At 40.4% G+C, this 25988-nt stretch overlaps 1 protein-coding gene across 1 annotated transcript in view; it reads right to left on the reverse strand.

The window, feature by feature from the left end:
* Positions 1–25988, reverse strand: part of LOC124555372 (probable C-mannosyltransferase DPY19L1) — a 222190-nt gene that overhangs the window by 6122 nt on the left and 190080 nt on the right. The window contains exon 11 of the mRNA XM_047129261.1: positions 8649–8757. Within this exon, the coding sequence (XP_046985217.1) occupies positions 8649–8757 (109 nt within the window). The remainder of the gene's footprint in view (positions 1–8648; positions 8758–25988) is intronic.

The following is a 25988-nucleotide window of genomic DNA, read 5'->3' on the forward strand; positions in this document are numbered from 1 at the left end:
TTTTAAGTCATGGTTCAAAAAAATAATTTTGTAATGCTAAACAATAATCTCCTAGTTTCTACAGGGGTGGGCAAAAATACAGAAAAACTGTGAGAAATGCAAACTTGAACATAAATGCAAATGCTAGCCAAGTCAGCAGGTTGCACTGTTGTATTTGACCACAAATGGCATCTGTGCAATGTCCTCAATATATTGCAAGTGTCGATCATGGTTAGAACAGTGTTCTGTGTAATTGTGAGTGCATTATGTCAGAGCTCAGTGCATTCAAACATGTCATATGGTGGATGTTTTCGGAACCAAGGTAGGCCAAAGTGTTTGTGACACAGGAGATGATGTTTTTTCACTTTCCCTGTATCCAGTATAAATCTTCGATAAAATACCTGTTGAAACACCAATCAGGATGTAAGTGTTTGACCACTCATCCCTGATGCAAATGCCTGTAACAGGAAAATATGGTGCTGAAGTCATAAAACCTGAGCTACGGAGCAACAGAAGAAAGTCATTCAGCCCAATGAGTCTTGTCGAGTTTACATTCCCAGAGTAATGCATGGAAGGGGTTCAGAAATGATTTGGGCAGCCATGTTGTGGTACTCCATGGGCCCCATGGCTACTCTGTAAGGATTCTGTGACCATTTTGGCTGATCAGGTCCACCTCATGGTATAATGTTTGCTCTCCAATGGTGATGCTGTGTTCAAAGATGATAGGGCACCTGTTTGCACACCTCACATTGTCTGGGACTGGTTTTTTTAGCACAAGGCCAAACTGCCACACCTTCCCTGGGAACTATAGTCACCATCAGATCTCAATGTTATTGAGCCTTTATGATCTACCGTAGATAGAAGTGTGTGTGTGTGTGTGTGTGTGTGTGTGTGTGTGTGTGTGTGTGTGTAGGCATTGTAATGCATTGTGTTTTTGGGGTTTCTTCATATTTTTGTGCATCCCTTGTATGTGTCAGCTACTGTGCTTGACTGTGTACAAAGGTAGAGAGCTGAACTGTCACCTCAACCGTTGTTTATATTTCACATAGGGCAAGAGTGTACTAGTTTTCATTTATGTATATGTGAGTAGATTATGGGAAAGACATTAAGGAAGCCAAAACAAAAAACATCCCAAATGCTGCAAAAATGAACATATCAACAAGACAGGGACAGAGCCTTTAAAACAAGCAGCAATAATGAAATATAAAAATCAAGATATGAACTTGTGAGTAGTTAGTACATGCCCACGACAATGGTTTAGTAAAACATTACAAATAATGACAAAACAAATAAAGAACCACGAGCAATGTTTGGATTCAAATAAAGTAGAAATAACTACAGAAAAAACTGAGGAAATAAAAAGGTGCTAAATAGACAACTGAACTGTTAGCATTCCACCTTTACATGCAGCTGTCCTCAGTCAAATTATTCGCATTAACTTCTCTGCAAAACTTACAGCTCCTTCAGTCGAATTTTTGGATGGAACTTCCACGCTCATCCCCTTACATCATGAGTCGCATATATGATACCACAGGTGCACACACATTGGTCAAAACAATTAAGGTGCAGATAAGATAGGCTAATCAACATAAATTAAGCTTTCAATTTACTCTTAGATGAAAGATAAGAGCATCTACTTTCAAATATAGTATTATTTACTCCATAAAGTGATGTGTATTGCAATTCCAATCTATATATTTAAGATGACTGCAGTAGCAAAATAACTCGAAAACTGGTGAAGCAATAATGCATGCTGTCTTCTGACATAGCGTGTACTCACAAACATAAATAATTTTAATCTAGCTCAAAAAAGGATTGATTCAAAAGCTAGTGAAGTTTACTGTCTTGTTTGTGCGCCTGTCGACAACACCTCCAAGCTTTTAGTATCTGGTGAATTGTTGCCTTTACTCTTAAATTATTTGCATAGTATGTAGCAACTGTGAATCAAAGAACAGAAGAAAATTTGGGGCTTCATGTCATACTGACACTGGGTTTATTAGAAGCCCAAGTACTAATCCAGTTGCAAACAAGAAAAGAGATTAAGTTGCTGACCATCACCTTATTGAATAAATCGATACAGTAAAAGTGATTTTGGCAAATCATGAAGACATTATTTAGGATGACTATGCAAGAAGTTTAAACCTATTCTCCCTGAATACAGGTGGTGTTTTGTCTCACCTGCTGGTCCACATGAATGGCACTACTATCGATATGTGAGGTATGAATTCAATGTGCTTATACAACATGATTTAGTGCAAGTTTCCAAAAACTAAACAGTGTGTTATAAAGGGTGCCCTGCTAAACATTTGAGATAGGGTACTTAGGGACTGGAAGACCAAATTAAGAATATACAACTCCCTCAACACTGTTGTTCAGAAGTAATGTACGAAATATTTAGTCAGCTAAATTTCTTGTTCCGCCTGGACTTAGACATTTACTTGTCTTCCTTAGGTGATGTGTAAATGCCCAATCTCAGGATCCTCCACCACTTTTAAGAGAGCAAGGTGGAACCACCTTACTTGTTCTTATACCACCCCTGACACCAATATTATTTTTTCCCTGTTTGACATATGTTCATTAGTAGTAGATATACGACAGTTACACAAAATAGCTAATTTCTTATACATGCTGTATTTCATTAAAATTTATTATTCACCAGACTGATAATAACAGTACACTTGACTCTAATGGAAACATTTTCATTAAAGGAATATTAGTGATTAATTATACATGCAAATGTGATGAAGGTGAAATTTTCTATGAGCAAATAGTCATTTCTTTCTAAACTGATACAGTTCATTTGAAGGTCTTCATTCTCCTCTTTCCAAGAAATGTCTTACCTTTTTCCTAAAACTTCATCTTTCAAAAGACATCAGTATTCAAAATTTTCATGTTCCAGAATTTTCCACTCTTAAAATGTATAAGGGGCATTCAAAAAGAAACGAGCCAGAGGCATAATTACAGAAGCCAGTACCTGTATGTTAGAAGTATTGACCCTGGCTGTTGAGACACTTGTCCCACTGTGACACAAGGTGGTGAATGGTTGTCTCGTAAATTCCCGGGTCTGCAATGTTAACCAGTTCCGCACACAGTTGGACGTCATCGTCCGAGGCGAATTGTTTGCCCCCTCAGAGCCTTTTTAAGGGAATCAAAAATGGCATAATCACTGGGAGAGAGGTGCAAACTGTATGGAGGGTGGCTGCGAACCTCCCATTTGAATTTCTGCAGGAGAGCCGCAACTGTGTTGGTCATATGAGGCTTTGCATTGTCGTGGAGCAGAATGACCCCACGGGTGATATTGCCTGGTCGTTTTGATCGCTTGGCGAAGCATGATCAAGGTTTGTGAGTAACACTGGGCATTCACTGTTGTCCCATGCTGCAGGAAGTGAATCAGAAGAGGGCCATCTTGGTCAAAGAAGAACATCAGCATAACCTTTCCTGCACTTGTGAGGATGGCCTTGGCTGTTTTTGGTGGTGGTGGTGACACTGGATGCTTCCACTGGAGCCTTTGTCGTTTTGATTCTGGTTCGAAGTGATGAACCATGACTAATCTCCAGCAACCACTCGTGCCAGGAACACATTCCCATCCCAAGCATAGCACTGGAGATGAGCAAGAAGTGGGCCATTCGACATGGTTCCTGGTGTGGTTGAAGACTGTGGGGCACCCATTGGGCACACAATTTCCACATGTGCAGTCATTCCATCATGATGGTGTGAACACTTTCGATGCTCAATCCGACCATGGTGGCTATGGCTTTCACTGTCACTCGGCAGTCCTGGGTAATGAGTGCATTCACCAGCTGGATGATGTCATCAGTAATGCAGTGTGGTGCTCCAGACTGTGCATCAATGGCTAACAACATCCTTCCCTCCCTGACGCGCTTGTGCCATTGTGCCATTGTACACTTGTGACATTCGTCGATGAATGTCTGTCCCTCCTACTCCTTCCGCTGTCAGAAAACGAATAACACCTCTTTGCTCTTCTGTTGACGCCTCCATGTCACTGTTTGCAATGCGACTGGCAGCGTTGGACGATTGATGCATAGTCACCAATGATGCACAGTCGCGTGACATACACGCATGCACTTTAGCAATGGGCTGTGAACTTCCATGCTCTCGTTGGAACCACACCTCATTACACATGCCACAATATTACCCTCCTGTCACCTGTTTTGTACATTCCAGACTCTGGCTCATTTCTTTTTGAATGCCCTTGTATTTCTTTTCAAAATTCAGTACCACAGTTCCATAGCTTTGATTTCTCTGATTCCAAAAGTGCCTGTTTACATTAAAATAACTTATTAGTTTGCTGATTATTCAAATCAGAAAATCTCACTTCCTCAAGATTTTACTAGAAAATTAAGGGAATCCCCTTTTTGTTAATATTGCTCTCCCACAAAACAGTACTGCTACTTTGGCAATTTCCTAATTATACAGCTATTAGTTTAACAAATATATGGCACTATTGTATCTTTATCTCTTTTAATCTTTCTGCTTTTTATGTTATTATTTAACATGTAATAACCATTATTTTACCATTTTGTGATTCCTGTATTATGCATGCCTATAAATAGGAGCCGCACACAAAGTCTTAGTTCATGTTCAGCAATCATTACATTAATATCATGTAGTCACCCAATACCCAACAGTCAATTTGTAACTATCAGTACACACCAAGCTATTAGAATGCACAGTTACTAAGTCAGTGCCTGGGAGAGAAAACATAAACATCATGTAATATTCAGTACAGTCGCATAAAGTAATGTGTTAGTCTACCACCAGAGAATTTGGTGATATGGTGCTAATTGGTGTAACTTAATATCTGGTTCGAATTTGGAGACTCTTGCATATTACAAAGCTGATCATCACATAAGGAATGTTGTGTGCAAATAACATTATGACATCTAAAATCTATTGCTGGAGTGTGGTACACTTTATTTAACATGTTCAACAAATACATTAATAGCAGGAGGACATTCCATAAGTGTTAGGTTGGTAAGCTTACACTGATCACTTAGTAACCTTTATTGTTTACATTTGGAAATTCCTCTTGCTATGTTTTGTTTAGACATTTTGCCAAAACTGTATTCTGTTGGTCACACAGTGGCTGAGTTTGATGAAGAGTGCTGATACATTTTGCATAGGATCCCATCACAAGATAGACAGACTTTACTACATAAATCCAATGATGCCAGTGGTTACTTCAGCAGCTTGTTGTGTAGACACATTTCCTCTACTTTGGTCTATTTATGGCTGAGACTTCATTTACTCACAATGGTATTACAAACAGCAGGAATAGCCATGTATGGGATCAACAGAACCCTAACATGTCATATAATATTATAACATTCTGAGCTCAAACCAAATGAGATATCATAAACAGAATGGCCTCCTCCAAGCTAATGAGCAGGAATTCCAAAAACATCTATCATGCCTAATGCAAGTTTGACTTTACTCAGATGTCATCCTGAAAGAGATGGACCAAGGCAGCAGAAAAGATGGAATATTTTTTGGCTGTCAAAAAGTGTGACTATGAACCATATCAACACTTATTAACATAAGTAAAATCCTATGGGATGTCAAATGAAATTTGTGATTATACTGGTAATTTCTTGGTAAGGAGAATGCAGCATGCTATCTTGGATGGAGATACAGAAGTAACTTTGTTCATGTGTGATGGAAGTACGTTGGGACACTTGTTGTTCATGTTGTATACTGATGACCTAGCAAACAATATTAACAGCAACATTAGATTTTTTGCAGATAATGAAGTTATCTAGAAAAAAACTGCACAAATATTCAGTCAGATCTTCTAAAATTTCATAGTTGTGCTAAGATAAACAACTTGCTTTAAATGTTCAGAAATGTAAAATAGTGCACTTCACAAAATGTAGAAAAAACAAGGAAAGAAGATTGGGGTTTAAAGTCCCATCGACAGCAAGGTCATTACAGATGGAGCACAAGCTTGGATTATTTTTGTTAAGAATAGAGAAGGACATCAACTGCGCCCTTCCAAAGGAATCATTTTGGTATTTGCCTGAACTGATATAGGGAAATTACAGAAAACCTTAATCTGGACAGTTGGAGGCAGATTTGAACCACCATCCTCCCAAATGAGAGCCCAATATGCTAACTACTGCACAACCTTGTTCTTTACAAAATGTAGAAACATAAGTATTCCATGACTAGGATATTAGCGAGTCACAACTGGAATCAGTCAACCCATACAAACATCTAGATGTAAAAAAGTGGAAGTTATGATGGAATTATCACACAGACTCAACCAGAGGAAAAGCAATGCAAGTGGAAAACTTTTATTCACTGGTAGGATATTGGGAAAAAGTATACAAAGGAGATTGCTTACAAAATATTCATACATCTCATCCTAGAATACTGCTCAAGTATGTGGCAACCACACCAATCAGGTCATACAAGGGGTAATGAACATGTATAAAGAAGGGCAGTGCTTAATGGTAATTGGTTTCATTGACTCATGGAAGAGCATCACAGAAATGATGAAAAACCTGACTGGAAAGATGCTTGAAGACTGACACCAACTATTGTGCACAAAATCTACTTACAAAATTTCAGTACCCACTTTTAAGTGAGGAATCTAGGGCTATACAAAAGCCCTCTATGTACCATTCCCATGAGGACTCCAAAGACAAGATTAGACTAATTACAGCATGCACAAGGGAAATTAAATAATCATTCTTTATGAGCTCCAGACGCAAATGAAATGGAAGGAAACCTTAACGTGTGATACTATGGGAAGCATCCTCTGCCAAACACCTCACAGTGGTTTGCAGTGTATGGATGTATATGCAGATAATTCTATCACATCACCAAGCACACTTTATTGTAAATGTCTACGACATTGTATACAACCATCTTATTGAACCTTGTTTTCCACATCATTGCTTGTATAGTAATGTCAGTCAGTTATTGCAAAATGTTTTAGCTGAGTTGTCACAAGATATATCTTTAGTTGTCTGTGAGAGGATTTGGTTCCAGCACAATAAAGAACTACCTCATGTCAGTGAGGAAGTTCACAGCCATCTTGGCACAACACTTTTTCATTTACTATATAGAATTCTAATATCATTTATTTGAGACCCCAGTGGATACAGGTAGGTACTTAGTTGACAGGAGTGTTGCTGCCTGTGATGTTATTCACAATATAATTTTGAAACAGGCCAGCAGAATATGATATGCTGATGATGGGCATACACTGAGATTGGTGGCCATCATTTTGAACAGCTTTTCTTAGCAGTGCAGTAGCTGCTAAGAACAATACAACTAATTTACACTGGAAAGTTGAACCTGATTGTTGTACTACAGTGGTGTAAAGTGTAGGTTACTGTAAAGAACATGTACAATACATTAATATAAATAAAATGTAAACAATAGCAGGGGAACATATATAAATGTTATCAATCCTACTAGTTTTTGAAAAGTATGCATCAATAATACAATATAAAGAATCAGTGATGCTAGCTGATTCCAGCCATGGCAGAGATTTGTACTACCACCTGGTGTGATTCAATTTAGCTCTACGGTACCAGTTTAGAGCAGAACAAAGGGCCAGAGACTCTTGTCTGTATACCTTTGAAGTGTTAAAAACAATCTGAATCACATGAAGGTCTGTATATCCTACATGCTCATTACTGACCACACTATCAGGTTCACTACCCCAATATGAGAATACTTTATAAGTAAATGTGGAGTAATTTCACACCCTTTCTCCATAGAAAAACACTTTCACCTTCACAAACAAACCTAAGTTGCAAATTGCCAGAAAACTAAATACGGCTTGATTCTGTGCATCCATATCTGCAAACTCTCCTCCAACCAATGCATTTATACACCTTCAATGGTGTGTCTCCTCAACAAAATATCACGAGCCTATGTGAATAGCAGATATCCTAAAGGAGACAATTTGGATTGATATTATGCAGCCTGTTATTGTTTGCAAGGATCGAGACAATTGTGTTGCATTCTGCTGCCTATTACAAAAAGGTTGTGAAGAACAGATAACAAACCTGTCTGGCTTTAGTTTCTCATGGATGTGATTGCTCTCTCCTGTGAGTACTCCTAGTTATATGAAATGAGACCATGGTCACAAAACTACACTCCAGGGCACTCGGTGGCATTTGTTACCTAATGGGTCAACAAGTCAGCTTCTACTTTGCTAGTGATGTATCTGCTGAACTGCAGTTTCAGTGTTGTGTGTTCACTTGGCATAATGTAGCTGCTGTGTGTTTATGTGTGTGTACTCTAGCTCATTAAAGGACTCATTTGAAAGCTAACAAAGTCTTCATGCTTCCTTGTGCCTCTACTCTTGTGCTTCTGCTATTCAATGAGTTGTCTCCTTTGCCCCTAGTTCTGCTACAATTTTCCTTACCATGTTACGGACAAAAATTGGTTCTCCAAACTGTACCTTTTCAATGCACCTTGGCTTAAATTACAGTAACTCATTACACGTTACTTCTTCTTATTCTGTTTTTTTTCTTTTTCAGCCTCTCGGAGTATTACCTTCAATACAGCTCCCATTGTACTTTATGTTTGTACCTTAATTCTAATTTATTCTCTGTTATTGCAATCCTGCACACACTAAAGTTGGTTAAGAAAAAAACTAAAGTAGGAATAATTGCAAGAATCACATTTACCTCTGATGCCTCTCTGGTGTTCCATGTTTGAGACTCCTTTAATGCTCATTAGCCCAACAGCTAGTGCAATAAGAGCACAATGAACTTCTATCCTCAAAGAAGAGAAATACTGAAAATGAAATACATCATTCACATCAAAAATTCATATACATTTACATTATTACATTAAAGAAGATGATTATTATAAGTCACAATTTTCTTCTCGTTATCCTCCAATTTCTGGTCATTTAAGCAGATTTTATAGTGATGACCTCCACTAGAAAATTTGACATTCAGATCCAATTGACGAAAATATCACCAATGACACCCACAGCCAAATTCATTCTGTCCCAACCTTGTACTGGAAGAAGAAGGAAAAAACTGAACAGTGGATTATCCAGTTGTTTCACTCACAAATTTGTGAGCAATTTGCATACAACTAATTTCTTTTACATGAACATAATCATGAATTCAGTATTTTAGCCCTCTCTCTGTCATCCTCTGTTTTGGTGCCAGTATGATCGACGAGTGACTGTACAGAGGATTTTGATGCTTAATGACTCATGATGCATGCACATTTCGACATCCCACTACTGAGACACAATCAATGCCTCCAGGGCCTGCCACCACTTATAAAAGACACATGCCTGGGGCCGAGTGATGCTGCAGGCCGCCTCATCCCACCAGCCAGCACTGTATGTCCTGAAAGTAAGAAATCCTGATGCCTCGCATCCGGTACTCTAAAGTTGAGAAGTATAAAATGGGTGCAGACTCAAAGACCTTGAAAGACAGGAGAAAAGGGACATGTTTTCAGATGAAGGGATAGAGGAGACAACTGGATGCCTGCACAGGACATGGGAAGTCAATGTGAAATGGATGATATACAGTTTGCTAAGGGAAAGAACACTTGCTTGCTATGCATGCCTTCCTTTTATCACCCATGTTTGCCCTCCTGCTGACAGTATAGTGGACAGAATAGTATAACTGTTGTGACTCGATGATCTTTCAAAGTGCCGCCGCGCAGTTACGCGCGTCCTCTACATGCGGCGCTGTCTGCCAGCCATGCAGCAGCAGCACCACCTCAGCGGCCAGCCAGCCAGCCGTCGCTACACTCGGACTCAGTGATGATTTGACTGTTAAAGTGACACACGTCTTACTAGATCTGTGACTTTCATGTATTGCGTTGTCCTTGAAATATATTTGTTCAACTTGAAGTTACAACAATTGGCGACGAGGTAGTGAATTTTTCTTTTTCATCGTTGACCCACGTGTTTCCATGGCTATTTTAGAGCAACTTTTGCAAGGTCACATAGAACAGTAAACGCTTCTCACAAATGCGATTCGTGATTTCGTCGCGACATCCAATGCGCGGCATCTCTCGTCGTTGTCTCTACCTCCTTTTCCTCCTTATGACGAGACAGTGGAAGACTGGTCTGATTACAAAAAACGTCTTCGACAGCACTTCTTGGCATTTTATATCGCGGACGACCAAACATGTAAGTCTCTGTTCCTTTCATGGATTTCACCTCAAATGTATCGGTTGTTGTCGCAATTGGCTCCTTTAAACGATCCTGCATCTTTGTCCTTTGCTGAGATGTGCTCACTTCTGTCCGTTTATTTTCAAAAGCATACGCATGTGGTAGGCTCTCGTGTTGCCTATTATCGTTGTCAAAAACAACCAAATCGATCCTATCGTGCTTGGGCTGCTGAACTTCACGGCCTCAGTAGAAAGTGTCAATTTGTTACTGACGTTCACAAAGAATCCTACACCGATTCCATGGTACGAGATGCTATTATCCGGTCGGGGCCCGACAAAGAAGTTAGGCAATGTGCCCTTCAGTTGGCAAATCAGACTCTAGATGAAGTCCTATCCATTGCTCAGTCTTTTGAAATTTCTCGTGCTGCTGGAGTGCAAATAGAGGCATGGGGTGACGTCGGGGAAATACAACCTCTGTGCGCTGTTGACGAAGTGTGTGGCATGTCCTTGCTGGCCGACATGGCCGCAGTACGCTCCCAAGTGCAGCCTCGGCCTAACTGTAAACAAATCTCTAAGAAACTGCAGCAAAACCCACCGCAACTTCCTTCATGTCCGCGGTGTTTTACACAACACTCACGAGAGGATTGTCCACAACGTTGGGCCGTGTGTCACAAATGCAAAAAAAAGGGTCATGTGTCATCCGTTTGCAAATCCATGTCCATACATGATGTTCATGAACATGGCGCTGATTCTGATTCTGTGTTGTCTGTCAATTGTACTTCTTCCCTTTCAGGGAAGTTATTCCTCACTGTCCAAATGCTTGGTCGAGATGTTCGCATGCAGGTGGATACTGGTTCTGCTGCCACTATCATCAGTTCTCAGACGTATCTTCAGTTGGGTTCTCCAATCCTGTCACCTGTCACTAGGCAATTACGGACATACAATAAACAGAAGATTTCTCTCTTGGGACAATTTGATGCTGAGGTATCTTACAAATCTGTCGTTCACATTGTTCCCATATTTGTGGTCGACCATGGTAATGTGGAGAACCTTTTTGGTTTTGATGCCTTTCACGTTTTTGGGTTCTCCATAGATGACTCTGGCAATATCGTCTCTGATGCTATTCCTTATGCTCAATTGTATTCCTTGTCGACGACATTTTCGTCCCTTTTTTCTCCTGGGTTAGGTCGTGCAAACGACTTTGAAGCTCATATCACTCTCTAACCCACTGCTCGGCCTAAGTTTTTTCGGGCTCGGCCCATTCCTGTGGCCCTTTGTGATCAGGTCGAACGGGAGCTGGATCGTCTCACTGCTTCAGGGGTCTTGCTTCCTGTCACTTCCAGTGAGTGGTCCTCTCCTGTCATTGTCGTTGCTAAGCCAAATGGTGATATTCGTCTCTGTGGCGATTTCAAGGCCACTGTAAATGCTCAATGCCTTACCGACACTTACCCTATGCCTTGACCTGAAGAATTGTTCACTAAACTTGCTGGAGGTCAGTATTTTTCTGAACCTGACCTGTCAGAAGCTTATCATCAACTTCCTCTCGGCACTGCTTCCCAGCAGTTTCTGGTCCTTAACACACCTTTCGGCCTCTATCAATACCAACGATTGCCATTTGGGGTTGCCAGCACCCCTGCTCTCTTTCAGCAATTCTTGGAACAATTATTGCTCACTGTCCCTGGGTGTATAAATTACATAGACGACATTGTTGTCACTGGCTCCACCACTGAAGAACATCTTCAGAATCTCTGCATACTTTTTCATGTCTTACAGACTGCCGGTCTTAAGTATAATCTTCAGAAATCAAAATTTTTTCAGGCATCTATCATGTACTTGGGGTTTCAACTCTCTCGGGATGGTATTCGTCCGCTTCAGCAAACTGTCACAGCGATCGATGCCCTTCCTCACCCTACATCTGTTAAGGAACTGCAGGCCTTCTTGGGGAAAATAGCATACTATCACAGGTTTTTACCGTCTGCTGCTTCAGTGGCTCAGCCATTGCATTGCCTGTTGCATAAAAATGTGCCTTTTCACTGGTCCGCGTCATGCGATGCGGCTTTCCAGACATTGAAGACTATGCTGAAACAGGCCCCGTGCTGGCTACTTATCGACCTGGCCAACATCTTGTTCTTGCCACGGACGCCTCTCAATACGGGATTGGTGCAGTCCTTGCGCACCGTTTTTCTGACAGTTCTGAAAAAGCCATTGCTTATGCCTCCAAAATGCTCACGGATGCCCAACAAAAGTATTCTCAAATTGAAAAAGAAGCTTTGGCCATTATTTATGCTCTTCATAAGTTGGTGTTTTTCTCTATAGATCCAAATTTCATCTTGTTATGGATCACAAACCACTTGTTTCCTTGTTCAATCCATCAACGTCACTTCCCAACAAGGCTGCACACTGCCTCCAGCGTTGGGCTCTTTACTTGTCTTGTTTCAATTATCAGATTCATTTCCGGCCAACGGCTCAACACGCGAATGCTGATGCACTGTCTCACCTTCCCATGGGTCCTGATCTGGCATTCGATAGGGACGAACTTTTGTGTTTCCACCTGGATGTTGCCGAGCAGCGGGTTGTGGACGGGTTCCCCATCACCGGGGACCGGCTGGCGGCTGCTACGGGTTCTGACCCTACCCTCTCCCGGGTTTTACGCTGCATTCAGAAGGGTTGGCCAGATCGTCCGCCCGCTAAGACTTCTGTTCCGTTGTGGAACTACTACGCTTTGCGTTACCGCCTCACGGCTAGGGATGGTGTTATCCTCATTTCCACCGAAAATGCTTCACCGCGTGTTGTAGTACCTGCATCTTTGCATGCTTCGGTCTTGCGCCTCCTTCACCAAGGACACTGGGCTGTGTCTCGCACAAAATCTCTGGCGCACCGTCATGTGTACTGGCCCGGCATCGATTCTGAAATCACACACATGGTCACTGCCTGCTGCCCTTGTGCGTCACAGGTCGCCGCCCCAAAGTCATCTTTGTCACCGTGGCCTTTGCCTGAGAAGCCATGGGAGTGTATTCATGCTGACTTCGCAGGATCTTTTTTAGATACTTACTGGCTTCTTGTTATTGACGCCTACTCAAACTTTTCTTTGATTGTCCATTGCACGTCGGCTACCACCGTGGCAACCACCAATGCTCTAGCTCGCATTTTCTCTTTAGAAGGCCTTCCCTCTACTCTTGTTACTGATAATGGTCCGCAATTTGCCTCTTCCGATTTTGTGGATTTTTGTGCCCATCACGGCGTCATGCATGTCACGGCCCCTCCGTTCCACCCTCAGTCAAACGGTGAGGCTGAACGACTGGTCTGCACATTTAAGGCTCAGATGAGGAAACTCCTGACTTCTTCTGCTGCTGATGATGCGCTTCTCCAATATCTGGCTTCTTACCATTTCACCCCCATGGGTGACCACAGCCCGGCTGAGTTCTTACATGGCCGACAGCCCCACACGCTACTTCATCTTCTGCGGCCTTCCAGATGGACACGGGAGTTGCAGTGCATCATTCGGACCAGCTTCGGCCTTGTGTGCCGGCAACGCCTGTTCTGGATGCCGCTACACCACCTTCGGCTCTACCTGATGCTCGGGATCCTGGAATCTCTCATTACTCACAACACAGTCCTCTCACCATCATAGCGGTGCCAGCACAAGAACTGACGCCAACAGGAGACATGCTCATGCAGGAACCAGATGACCACCATCTGTTGGAGCAACTCTACTCGCCTCCTTCTCCTACGGACACAGACACATCACCCATGTGTCCTGTTATAACAACCGGACTTGCCGCAACGGGCAGATTGGTGCACGGGGCCCCAGCAGATTCGACCCCCATGGCTCCTGTCATCTCGACCCGTTATCATCAGGGACACTTCCGTCCGTACGGGAAGCCTCCTCCTTGAGACTTTACGGCCAGTCAAACAACACCTATGAACATTAGCAACCTACAGGCCACCTCCATCAAGACCTGTGCAAGAACTTCAAAGGGGGGAAAAGTGTTGTGACTCGCTGATCTTTCAAAGTGCCGCCGTGCAGTTATGCGCGTCCTCTACATGCGGCGCTGTCTGCCAGCCATGCAGCAGCAGCGCCACCTAAGTGGCCAGCTGGCCAGCGGTCACTAGAGTCGGACTCAGTGATGATTTGACTGTTAAAGTGACACACGTCTTACTCTGTTTACTAGATCTGTGACTTTCAAGTATTGCGTTGTCCTTGAAATGTATTTGTTCAACTTGAAGTTATAACAATAACCAATGAATTCTCAAGATGGACTGCAATGAAATGTTTGCAGCTGCAAGGGGAAGTGACGGATGAGTCGAGAGGCGAGAGGACATCCATTCTTAACTGGCAACATCCTGTGTGCCCAGTGAAGAAATTTCAGCCACAACATAGCACATGAGGTCATCCAGCCATGGGAATCACAGGCTGTACACAATGTTTAACAAGAATGGTGAGCAATAATTTGATTGACCAGAAGAGGAACATAAGCTATCCAGTGAGATGTATGGCCATGCCCAGTGTGATAGCACTGGAAAATGCAAATAGATTGCTCTGGAGAGGACTTGTTAGAAAGACAGGAAAGAGGACACTTGTCATCCTGATGGAAAAGGGGATGCTTCCTGCCGAGAGTCGAGAGATGACACTTGGCTGAAGAGTGTCTTCTGTCGCATCGACAATGTGGTACATCAGTGCCAGACACACCTTGCCCATTGACTCCATGCCACTACACAGACATGTCACCAGCCATCTGCAGTGCATCTTCTGTCACACTAAAAACAGCCCGACCATCGCCTGACAAAAATGCATGACAGTACTCTCATCAAAGACTGCCTGCCAGTTCTGTTTGTCACATAGCAACCATCATTTAAACACTCTGGTAATGACCCCGAGAATCTTGTAATTGATAATGAGTAAATTACTGTCTCCTTTTTCATGAGTAAAAGTAATTTGTAAATTGTATTTGAATAACCATGATCCAAAAGCACTTTTATTTCTAAAAATAAATATTTATGACTAATCTCCTTACATTCTTGCACCTGGAGCTCCTTATTCTTTTACACAATTTGCAAAGGACATCTGCAAGTGCAATTTAAGATACTGCGACCCCTTTTACTTAATATGTGAATGCTGCACTCAGCAGCAGTTTAACATATTTTAATTGCCTAAAACTTTGACCACTACAGACATTACTTCTTACATGCTGTCATTACATTTCACTTTTGAATTACTTCAATGCTTCTAGTATTGCTCATCTTATTCTCATTTAGGCTTCATTCTGCTTTGTTTCCCAACAATGCTTTGATTTCACTTAAATCATTCATTTTAATAACTGTAGTCACTGATGCTGTAACAGCCTTATGGTCACCGATCTGCGCCCCTGCATTAATTGAATCAAAAAGTTTGACACTCTTAGTTACTAGGAGATCTAAGCTGTCACCTTCATTAGTTGGTTCTCTAATTAGTCGAGATAATTTTCAGAAAATAAACTGTGAACAGTTTTGCATAAATCCCTTTTTCTGGCACCCGTTTTAATCAAGCGACTTTCACACTCTATAGCCCATAAGCTGAACTCTTCCCCATCACAACATATTCAGAAAATTTAGCCACAATATTCTCCAGGTTTTCTCTGCAGACTTCCACCACTATAAATCCTGAGGCATAAAGTCTACAAAATCATATGATTACCATATTTGACCACCTTTGAGGTTTACCTTCACCATGATCATTTCACATTCAGGAGCTCACTAGATACTATAGAGTTCTTTACAGCAATAACAGTATACCACAGATGTTGGTGTCCAGCCCATTCTTGCAATATAGATTCCAATCTGAATTTCAGATTTTACTATATTCAGTTCTGGTTTATGCCTGCTTCCTGCACCTAGTACTATGTGAACATTAACTGCTGATAAGGGACAGTTAACTAACACCACATTAACATTTTCTCTTTTTGGTCTCCAAGAAGAATGAAACTCAAGCTTATCTGGAGTCCTATCAATAGTTGTTCTTGTCACACATCATTTGTAATACAAAAACAGAAAAGGAGTAAATCATAGTGGTATCAAAATTTACCTCAACCACACGATAAAAGGTGGCTTGTACAGTGTAGAAGTAGATTGTGAAAATGGTTAAAAGTGCTTAAATGTACTGCTGTCTCTTTTCCCTGGGGACAAAATATCATAATCTGCAATAAGATATTCTATATCAAATGAAATAATTTTGCTATGGCTTAAGCAGAATCTGTTTTTAGAAGGATGAAAGTGTTGGAAGCTCTAGAAATGATTATTACCTCTAATTGTGATTTAATTCAAATCAAAAGATGTACAATCCTCTTAATGTGTAGACCAGGAATAAATTACAGAAAGACAGGCAGCTGACTTAATGAAAAACATAAAATACATACTGATGATGGAAAAGGATAGTTTCATTGCCTTTCACAATAGCGATATTGGAAAAGCCACTCTTGTTAATTGCTGTTAAACAGAGGGGAACACATCCATGGAAAATATATGTTTTCTGATTTTGACAGGATGTACTAAGTTACTGCAAATGTTAATCACCTGTTCTGCTTAACAAAGAGAGATGAGGTGGTACACAAAGTATCATGCTACAGTGTGGTGGAATATTTTTAAGGGCAATATAACAACAATGTCTTCAGCGCCCCTCTAAACTATTGTGGGATGAATGTGATTAAAATTCATAAAACACTCACACACACACACACACACACACACACACACACACACACACACACACACACACACACACACACCATTAAATCAGTCATGTTTTAAAACTCTTCCTTGAAGAAGAACGCTAAAAACATTATATAAGGCAAAGAAAAACATGATGATAAAGTCCAAACACAATTGTGGACATCAAATCAAACAAAACATGTTGGAAAAGCACCACTGTGGAGCCACAGTCACAAAAACAATGACAGATCAGTGATGAGTGCTTGGAAGTTTGTCCAGAAGCAAAAGTGTTTAGATGTGTCCTAGCAGTTCAATTATGTCTGCCTGAGTTGCTGATCATGTGTTGCAGAAATTGTGATTTGAGAAAAAAGTGTATTTATTTTAATTTTTGTTTTCTTTCTGTCTTAGTTCACACTTTCTCGTCTATCATATGAGGGTGAGCTGAAAAATAATGCCTCCGAATTTTTAATTCTGTTGTCAATATTGGTTGAGGTATTACTTGTCACACATATTACTTCATTGACTTTCCTGCTTTGCTGAAGCAAGATGCAACCCTCTGCCAATAGGGGGCACTGAATTGTACCATGTAACATGGCAGCATGTAACATGTCGGTGCGTGAGAAACAGCATGCTGTAATCAAGTTTCTAACCAAAGAAAATGTGCCTACAGCTGAAATCCGTAGAAGACTGAAAGCTGTGTATGGTGGTGATTTTATTGATAGCAGTAATATGTGATATTGGGTTGTTTGTGCTCAAAATGAAGGAAATAATAGTTCTGACCTCAATGTGTGGGACAGAGCTCTGAGCGGACAACTGCGCGTGACAGCTGATGAGACTCATTGGAAACGAGTTGATGAATTCATCAGACAAAACTCTTGCAAAACAGGCCATCATTGCAGAACTGCAGTACAGAAAACTGTGTGCATATCAGGTGACTATAATGCTCACCCCTGACATGAAACAGAGGAGACTACATACCTATGAACAATTTCTTTTGTGTTTTGAGCATGAGGATGATGGGTTTCTTAATAACATTGTGACAGGTGATAAAAGCTAGGTTCACCATTTCGATAGCAAAAACAAGACAGTATCAATGCAGTTCCACCACAAAAGATCACCAACATCAAACAAGTTCAATACCATGCCATCAGCAGGGAAAGTCATATTCATACTGTCTTGAATGTTCAAGGTGTGGCACATTTCGATTTCATGCCTAAAGGCACCACCATAAACTCTGGAGGTACTGCGAGACCCTCAGGAAACTGAAAGCACAAATTCAAAGAGTTCGTCCACCCTGTTGATCAACATGATGATGTCACACCTCAAAGTCAAACAATTTACAGTGATGGTATCAGCAAACTGGTCTCTCACTGGAAGAAATGTTTTCATTGCCAAGGTGATTAGGTTGAGAAATAAATTTGTAGAGATTAAGAATAAACATGTACGATGTTAATAAAGCTTGTTTTATTTAAAAAGCTTTAAGGGTTGTTCAAATAAAAGTTCATTCATGTTCTCTACACATTAGCAAAAATAATAAAATGATGGTATTTTTAGTGTAAGTGATTTAGTCAATATTCATGCAGTAAACATCGCAGAAAATTTGTGTCTACTATGACTAGCCTGGGACAGGAATTTAATGTTTGCCTTCTTTGACTGCTCAGAGGAAATCATTAGGTACTACAGGTAGTAGCTGAGGCAAGTTAATCTAAATGCACATACTTCAATGACGTTGTGGCTGATAAGCTGTTGTTTTATAGCCACAGCTCCACAATGGCACATTTCTGACCTATGACTGCCTGAAAACTTTTGTTCCATTCAGTGTACCCTACATGCTCTGATCTTATTACCAAGCTAAGACCGCAGTTTTTTGTGGCAAAATTCTTGTATAAATTGATTTCTTTGTTACCTGTCAGCATCATGTCCATTTCCAATGCCACTAAGGGTGTAGCCACTGTCTCAGTTAAATTTATTGTAACATATTATTCAGAGCTCAATGGCTTCTTTGATGGCAGAATCCCAGTAGGTAGTTTTATCAAACATAATAGTATGTTTAACAACAATGGAAATTCCTGGATGGATCAATGCACAAAATAAAGGAAAGGTAACCATTCACCTATAGTGTATCAATGCATAGAGCACAGAAACATGTAAAAAAAACAGCATTACACCAGCTTTTGAGCACTAGCTCTTTTTCTAGCATAAGAACACACATTCCCACACACAACAACACAGACACCCAAGTGCACACTCTCATGGCCATGGCAAGACTAATTATTGATACCGCAGTATTGAAAGTAGTTGACTGAGGTGATGGAACTGTGAAGGGGGTAGGGAGGGATGCAAGGAGAGGGTTGGGAAGGATACAAGGAGGGGGTAGCAGGAAACAGGCAGGTCTTTGTATGGACGAGTCTATGGCTGCACAACAAGACAAAAATAGGGCAGTATTCTTTTCGTCTCATGCGGGTGTGTGTGTGTGTGTGTGTGTGTGTGTGTGTGTGTGTGTGTGTCAATGCATGCGCATGTGTTTTCCATTTCAGAAGAAGGACTTTTTGTCTGATAGCTTAAATGTTTAGCAATCTTTTCATTGTGCCTGTCTGCAACTCTAATGTCCCCTCTATGTGGTGTGTAGCAATCTATCCTTTTAATTATTTTCATGAATTTTAATCAGATTTGTCTCATAATGGTTTAAAGAGGTACTGGAGACATTGGTTTCATGTTCCCTCTAAAAATAGACCAACACTACATTGTGACATGATACATAAGTGTCTCAAACTCATCTATCTCAGGAAAGGAGATACTTTATCAAGTTGTACTTTACTATGATTGATCCCTTCCCTTGACAATAATAAAAACCTATAGTGGCATCCACGCTGGGTTGAAAAAAGGAATGGCTCAGCTCACACCTCCACTTTTCTACCTGTCTTGGGTTCACTGACTCTAGATGTGGCAAGAATTAAGCAGCATTCAAATGCGAAAAATGTGTTGGTTCCATGAGTAGCTGGGAATGGCTTATAACATACCAAGTGGTTATAATTAAGGTGCAGCTACTCCATGGAGTGAAACTTGGCAGATATGATAATGCATTATTGCGGAACTGATTGATGCTGGTAAAAGAATTAGTTCCAGTGCAGCCGCAAATCTGGAGCTCTACAGCATTTTGTCAATGTGTCCGGTACTCATATTGAACAAATTGTGTAATCAGCGGTTAATAATAAAATCAACATTATGCCATTTGTCCTTTTCTGCCCACATCACATTCCTAATCTATTACATATGGAAACATGTCTATATGTCTTTCTTGCATTCATAGCTCCAGATTTTCACCCAGTGTCCAAAATTGGAATTAATATTTTTCCATTGTAACTTACTTCTGCACTAACACATTAGAATATCTACCAAGTTTCATGGTCATTTGATAATTACAACCTACACTGGAGCTCTATGAGTACCTGCACTTTAATTATAACCACCCAGACATGACCAGATTCAGTCAAGTATGTTTCAAGAGATTTAATTCAATCAAAATCCAGTATACATTCCAGACTTCCTACATTTATGAATGATATGTCTCGACACTATCTTCTCATCACTCTGCCTACCTTGAAGTTCAGATAATTCCTCAGTAGGCAATGAAATCAAGATCTTTACAATTTGCAACAAAGAATGTTCCAATGTTGTCCCCACACTGGAGACTGGTTCATGCTTGGAGTTTATGGCATTAATGCTCAACAAATTTCATAAAATTTCCTTAAGATGTCCACAAGTCAGCAACAACCAGAACACACCTGTAGTTTGAAGAATGCAGTGGATGCAACAAATATTAACCCCATCCCCACACATAGACACACATCATGACTTGAAGGAAACACAAGTCTCACATGCAACTTATAGTAACCAGAATCAGACATGGCCAGGAGACACTGGCCGACTGGCCTGAGGGCATCGAAATGGTGAATTGCTGAAAACCACATAATAAGAACGAACAACAAAGACAACATGACAGAATGACAAGTCTGGAGAGTGAACTAAATCAACAGCCTACACGTAGCAAAATCAAGAACGAAGCAATGCTAAGTACAATGAACAATACGAGAGCATAATCTGAACACAACTGACATCTGGGCCCCTGTGCTGCTAGCTCTATATTTGGGTTGTTTGGGGGGAAGAGACCAAACAGCGAGGTCATCGGTCTCATCGGATTAGGGAAGGACGGGAAAGGAAGTCGGCCATGCCCTTTCAAAGGAACCATCCCGGCATTTGCCTGGAGCGATTTACGGAAATCACGGAAAACCTAAATCAGGATGGCCAGATGCGGGATTGAACCATTGTCCTCTCGAATGCGAGTCCAGTGTGCTAACCACTGCGCCACCTCGCTCGGTGCTAGCTTTACAGTGCAGCTATGAGCACCGATAGGCTGGCGTGGGGGATGTGGCCTGTGCCTAGCATTGAGGTGATGACAGCAGTGCTCACAAATATTAGGAGTGCTGCTTAGCAGTTGTTATCATGGTCCACACATTCTGGCAGTCTTCCGAACTCACTGGGCTGGGACACCAGACAACTTCTGATTTCAAGTAGCAGGCAGAAATGACATATGTAATATCTGTGACAAAACTCCTTACTTCCACAACATGTATGATAAATTACACACAAGTACTTCATTATTTTGATCCCTAAATCCCACAAGATTGATTTAGCTGGGAATGAGTGATGGCTGTATAGATTTACAACAGGCAGAACTGAGTTGCAAACTAGGTCAAGCCATAGGTATAACGATGGTACTGGAGCCTGCAGAGTTCTCCCCTTACAATTTCATAAAAGAGGCAGCAAAAACATCATACACATGAACAGTTAACATTCACACATAAATGTTTCTTGGGGAAAGGTATAAACACTACAGTTTCTACTCAATTTGTCCCTGTTTTCAGAGTGAGGTGCATGCTGATGAAAATTTATAAGCAGACAAGATTTAAAGTAAGTGCCCACTAGAGACTGTTCTTTTGGGTATTTAAAGGCAATAATGTACTGTCAATTCAGTATAATATATAACATTTTTCACTGAAGGATCACATTTTTATTTGTTAAGTTAATTGATAACTTAACATTTCCACGTATTAAGTAATAAACAATGCCCATACAGTTATTATCTTGTAGGATAACTACCTAAGTCAGCATAATCTTTCTTCAGCCTTCACAGCGAATGATGTCCATTCTCCATAAATAGGAATACCTTAATTTGTATAGAATTTTGTTTAAATGTGTGAGAAGGCATTCTTTCTAATGAAATAACAGTTATAGCTGTCATTTACTTTATCAGAATATTGCACCATGTCACAAGCCAGATTAACAACAAGAAACACCACAAACCACCAAGAACATGGCCTCAAGTAAGTTTGATCTTACAGGTGCCCTGACCATACCAATGGCAAGAAACAAACATAACAAAAATCCTGAAGACACAAAAGTTTCATCTAGAAAACAGAAGTATATGACAACTTTTTGTGGTTCAGAATTTTCCCACTTCCTCTACTTTCTCATTTCAGTAACAAGATCATCAATCACTCTCCTAGTAACTCTTGGGACCCTACATCTATGGGATGCCTGTCTTCACTGAAGAAAGTCAGTGTGTGGCTTAAGCAAAAAAGAGTCATCTAAGTTCCCAGACCTGAGGGAAAATAAGATGTGGCAATATATACTTGCCATTTTCCATGTCCTCAATTAATTTTATGCTCTTATTTAAATCTTTACAACCTTTTCCCATATTGGAGCACATCTTTCCAAATGTGCTTCTTTTGTTTCTGAAACAAGATGTGTATTATTAACAACTTAAGGGGAGTTAGAATGGAAATTTTTTTTCACATTTTGGGATTTTTATCTCATTACAAAATTTGCAATTTTCCGGATAAAATTTTATATATATATATATATATATATATATATATCACTTATAAACTCACATGGGAAGTATTTTATTTTATTTTTTTTAAATAATCTACACTGGTTGAAAATGTTAAAATTTTCATGTGAATTACTTCAAAATCTAATAAAATTGGTAATTTTTTATATAGATTGCTGAGTTATAAAGCTCATGTCCAGAAGAGGATGGGCACCAGGTTGAGGAAGTTGAAACAAAGTTTGAGAGACAAGAAACATTCTGATGGTAAAACCATAAGAGGCAGGCTGACAGACAAAATGTACAGCAGTATTATGGGATGGCCATTAGAAATAATACAAAGGATTTGCTGAAAATGAAGCAGACAGTATAGGCTACCTTCTTCCACAGACTGTCACTGAAAAACCAGTACACCACCTTTGCCCTCCTGGACCTGATTCATGGTGCAATTACCACAATGTTCCGTACTCAAACAGTTCATACAGCCACAAACATTGCATCCAGGCAGCAGTCATAGATATCATAAAAGCTATTTACAGAGACCTGACAAATCCTGAATTACTGAAGAAGTGTCTGCATGGTCCGACTCAAAATCCTAATGAGTCATTCAATAATCTTATATGGACTCTCTTACCAAAAAATGTTTTTGTTGGAATGAAGACACTAAAGTGGGGGTTCAGTGATGCTGTCATTGCTTTTAAAGATGGCAACATTGGTAGGGTGAAAGTGCTACAGCATATGGGAATTAATCCTGGAGCAAACTGCATCAGAGAACTTGAACGGATGGACAAGGCTCACATTGATAAAGCAGAGTGTAAAGCACAGTTGGCCACTAAGGAGTCCATAAATAAGAAAAGAACAAAAAACTAGGAAAAAGATCAAGGGGACGATGTACAGTATGGTGCAGGGTGCTTCTGAGTGATGAAAAATAAAACACTAAGCATATATTAAGTGAGTTACAGTCTTTTGAAACTTTAGAAGCCATTTCCGAAAATTTATATTTTCTGTTGAATTTTTCCCTAAATCTCAGAAACCACTCCGAGTAGAGTATTCAAATTTTCAGGGAATAATAACATACATATCCAGAGTATACTGAACTAAAAGAGGAACATAATGTTATGTATAATTAAAATTATTTAGGATAACATACAAAAAAAAGTACACAAAATTTTAACCATGTAATTAAAAAACTGTATTTCCGAAAGCTGTTTCTGAAATGCAACTATTGTAGTTCAGTAGACTCAGAAAATACAGTTTAATGTCCTGTAAAAGTTTCATGTCTATGGCTACAGTGGTTCCTGAAATACAGGGAAACCAAGTCACTATCAATATTTTGGAGGCATAAAGTAAACTGAGTAAATGACAGTGTTGTAGAATGTGATCTTTGTTCTGCATGGCAGGTATTCAGATCTGGCATATGTTGCCAGTTGACTGTTTGTTACAAAAGCCTGCCTTATTTACAAAATTTTCTGTCTAGACTACACTTTTATTTCTTCTAACCACACATTTCAGCAGTCTGCAATCATCAGATATGAGCCTCATTGCAAGTTTGCTACCTCTGCAGCCATGACTGTCCAATTATGTCAAAGGATTCATTTACACATTGTAAAAAGCATCCTCAACATGCAAGGGGTGTTTAATAAGCAATGCAATACATGTTTTTCTGAAAGCAGGTTGGTTTCCTTCAGGATTCATATACACCCCATTATTCTCTGCTCTTTTGGATTCAAAACTCTATTTTTCAACATAATCTCTGTTCACTGCAACAGTCTTATGTCAACTTACCAGGAGGGCTTGTACACCTGCATGGTACTGCTCTACTGCTCAATGTCAAAGCAAACATCTGACTGCATAAATAACTTCCCCATCACCCACGTACTGCTTCCAGTGGAGTACATCCTTCATTGGGACAAAGAGATGGAAGTCGGAAGGTGTGATATCTGGGCTGTACAGTGGATGAGCAAGAACGGTCCAATGAAGTTTTGTAAGCTACTTTCAGGTGCACAGAATTGGGCGGGGCTTTACATTGTCATGGAGAAGGAGATGTTCATTTGCATTTTTGTGGTGATGCATAAGAGTGTCCACACTTTCCAACACTGCAAGAGAGGCAGCTGTGTGTGGCTGGCATGCAGGAGATTGAAGAGGTTGGTGCGAACTTGTTGCAATGATGAAGGGTGCCTCGCCCAGTGACTCGGCATGCTTTTGTTCACTGCCGGGTCTTCGTAGCCATTCTGTGATGATCTGGTTTTCCTACAAAAGAAACTCAATGATGCCACTCTCCTTGGGATTCACCTCCACTACAATCATTATTGAAGGTTAAGTGTAGTACTGCCACCTATCGGAAGCCATGAAACTATAATGGCTGAAGCAGGACTATTCCACAATGTCCCACAACAAATTCCATAATTTTTTTTTTTTTTTTTTTAACCACAACTGGCCGAGAGAAAAAATGTGTTTCATTACTTACTGAACATCCCTTGTAGTTGGACAGTCATTACTGCGAAGGTATCAAAAGCATGCAATGAGGCTCAGAGCTGATGATGGCAGTCTGCTGAAATGCGTAATTAGAAGAAATAAAGGATGATCTAGACAGAAAATTTTGTATATAGGAGAATTATAGTCGCAGGTATCTATAAAGACTTTCTGTCTTCCATTAAAAAGCCTGTCTGATCTTCCTCAAGATGTGCTCTGGAGATTTTTCAAGGCTTGTTGACAAAATCATTTAAAACGTCATAGATATGGCGTTGAGGAGGTACAGGCTTTGGTAGTTGTTGCAGTGTATCCTTTCAACCATTTTTGTGAACTGGACATATAAAAACTCCTTTATGTTCTTTAAAATTTTGTTGTGTTCCATACGATATTCCAGCTCGAACCACCAGCGCCACCCTAATACAGGGTGATGATATACTGTTTTATTCAGTCTAGTGCAAGAATGGATCATCTGCCAAGCTTATACATGAAAATGGGATGGTGCAGAACTTAACACACATCATCAGTGGTTAACATGGAAATGGGGATGAGATAGTGGTGGTAAATAAAGACAAAGAAAAGATGAAAATGTGGCAGAAGGCATCTGCCAGCAGGCAGATCATGAAATGTAATACTTAATCCATGGTGATGTCAAGGATGCAGATACAACTACAGGTGCGTTATGATCAGTGGAGAATTTAAAATAGCTAGAATATTGGTTTGGGGTGCACGCCCACACACACACACACACACACACACACACACACACACACTGAACAGATCCAGCAATGTGTCAAAAGGTACAGTACTTCTCAGAGAACTACATAAGCTATAAAAAAGA

The sequence above is a fragment of the Schistocerca americana genome, chromosome X (assembly GCF_021461395.2).
Source record: "Schistocerca americana isolate TAMUIC-IGC-003095 chromosome X, iqSchAmer2.1, whole genome shotgun sequence".
Classification (NCBI taxonomy): domain Eukaryota; kingdom Metazoa; phylum Arthropoda; class Insecta; order Orthoptera; family Acrididae; genus Schistocerca; species Schistocerca americana.